The 2,036-nt window shown below is 61.8% G+C and overlaps 1 protein-coding gene across 1 annotated transcript; it reads right to left on the reverse strand.

The window, feature by feature from the left end:
• Positions 1 to 9: 9 nt before the first annotated feature.
• Positions 10 to 1,970, reverse strand: POSPLADRAFT_1163902 (hypothetical protein; the record flags this gene model as incomplete). The annotated part of the gene is made up of 5 exons (XM_024487797.1): positions 10 to 329; positions 379 to 550; positions 599 to 688; positions 738 to 1,157; positions 1,740 to 1,970. The coding sequence occupies 5 exons, from the start codon at positions 1,968 to 1,970 to the stop codon at positions 10 to 12; spliced, it is 1,233 nt and encodes a 410-aa protein (XP_024332486.1).
• Between the last annotated feature and the right edge of the window lie 66 nt (positions 1,971 to 2,036).

Genomic DNA, 2,036 nt, shown 5'->3' on the forward strand with positions numbered 1-2,036 from the left:
GACTCGCGCCTAGTCCTCGTCAACAACCCCGCGCACGAACCCGATTCCCCCTTTCGCGAGCGCGTCCTTCTCCATCTTTTGAAGGTCGAGGTCCATGTCGTGGAGGAGCGCTCGACGGCGCGCGATGTGGGCACGCTCCTCGCGAATGACGCGGATGATTCCACGAGATTCGTCGTCAAGGTCGAGTGCGTCGAGATCGTCCTGTTCGAGGCCCAGGCGGCTGGCCCCATCGAGAGGCCGTCGTAGAAGGGGGCGCGGAGGCTCGTCGACGCGACGCTTCTTCGAACCACCCGAGTCCGCGATCGAAGGCCCAGGCGAGGCCGGCCGAACTACGAGGTCATCAGCGAAGGTCTAGGACAAGAAGAAGAAACGACTTACTGCGCTTCTTTGTGGTTGATCCCCCGCCGCGCGTCTTCTTTGTTTTGCCCAGGACAGACACTTTGTCGAAATAGCAGCCCTGTTGGAACTGCGCGCACCTATCGCAGGTCGTAGCGTTCTCGGACCACACGCAATCGACCGGGGCCGAGCGGTAGCCGGCGCAACGGTCGCACTATCGAAAAGTTAGCTTCGAACCGCTTCGACGAAGAGTCGAGCTTACCTTCTGTCCTGACTGGCGCTTCTCAATCGCCGCGGCGGCCATGTCGACCTCGGCCATCGCGAGCGGACGTTCGACCGTCCGAGGAGTCTTCTACGAAAGAGAGATTAGTCACCGAACGACGATAGAAGAAAATACTTACGATCGAAGGGTCGTCCGACAGTTCGGCGACTTCCTCGTCGACCCTCGCGCGCCCCTTCCCCTTGTCGACACCGGCAGGCGCGGGGTCAGAAAGAAGGCCTTCGGCGGCCGCAATCCGCGCCAACTCCTCATCAGCGGCCTCTTGCGCGCGACGTTCGTCTTCGAGGCGACGTTCCTCGGCGGCCTTCGCACGCTTCGCAGCCTCTTCGACGCGGCGTGCTTCCTCTTCGGCGAGGCGCTTCTGCTCTTCGACGCGTCGTTCGACCTCGGCATCGATGGCGGTCGCAAGCTCGGGCCAGTCTCCGCGCGCCCACTCGACCCACGACTCTGGCGCCTGCTCGGCGAGTTGTTTGACGGCGGCGGCGACGCGCAGCTCCGTCTCCTCGTCGCGGATGGCGCCCAAGGCCTTGCGATAGGCGAGCTGTTCGAAAACAAAGGGTTAGTTGGGTTATGAAGATCTACGAGCGACTTACGACGAGCGGCGACAAATCCTGCGCCCACTCTTCGACCAAGTCGAGCGCGGCGTCGGCGGTCGGCGGAGCCTCGAGGACCACAAGCAGTGAGGCGAGGCGGCGGTTGACGAGCGAAGAAGTCGAGGCAGGGGTGGCAGAGCGAGCAGACATCGTAGAAAGCAGCGAGTATGTGGGAAAGGACGACGAGAGAGCGACGAAGGAACGATGGGATGGGGAAAAGGAGGCTAAGTCTACCCTGCTTATAACCCCCTTTCCGACCAGTGTTTGGCGCCGGCCACGTGGCGTTCGAAACCGCCGCGGGTTGTCAAGCCGCTTCGATCCGTTCACGACCATCGCGCTTCTCGCATCACGTGGAGGACCGAGGGCGGTCCAAATTTCAATAGGGAGGAGATGATAGGCGCCGAGCCCCGCTGGGCCCCGATACACCTCTTTTCGGCACTCGCATCCCGCCCGGCACTTCGACTCAGTCCCCAACACTTCGATTTCGCCTTCGACGCTCTTCGACGCCTTCGACGGTGCGCGACGCTTACTCGAAGCTCGGCACGGTCTTCCTGATGCCTCGTGCGTAGACCTCGGAACATCTTCCGCATTCGGCGAACAATAGGGCCACTTGACGCCGCTCGGCCAAGCGCGCGCTTCGCTCCAAGCCACACCGAAGTAGCCGGTCTTTCCCGATTGGGTATCGAACCTCGCGGCATGCCTTCACGACGGCTACCGGTCCGAAGTGGCCATATGTTGCTCTTCATCTCCGCGTTCGGCATGACGTCACTCTACTGATGGACTTGGTATGTGCCTCATCGGTGAGACAGGTTCTTGAGGAACAATGC

Source organism: Postia placenta, assembly GCF_002117355.1.
Source record: "Postia placenta MAD-698-R-SB12 unplaced genomic scaffold POSPLAscaffold_530, whole genome shotgun sequence".
Lineage (NCBI taxonomy): Eukaryota > Fungi > Basidiomycota > Agaricomycetes > Polyporales > Adustoporiaceae > Rhodonia > Rhodonia placenta.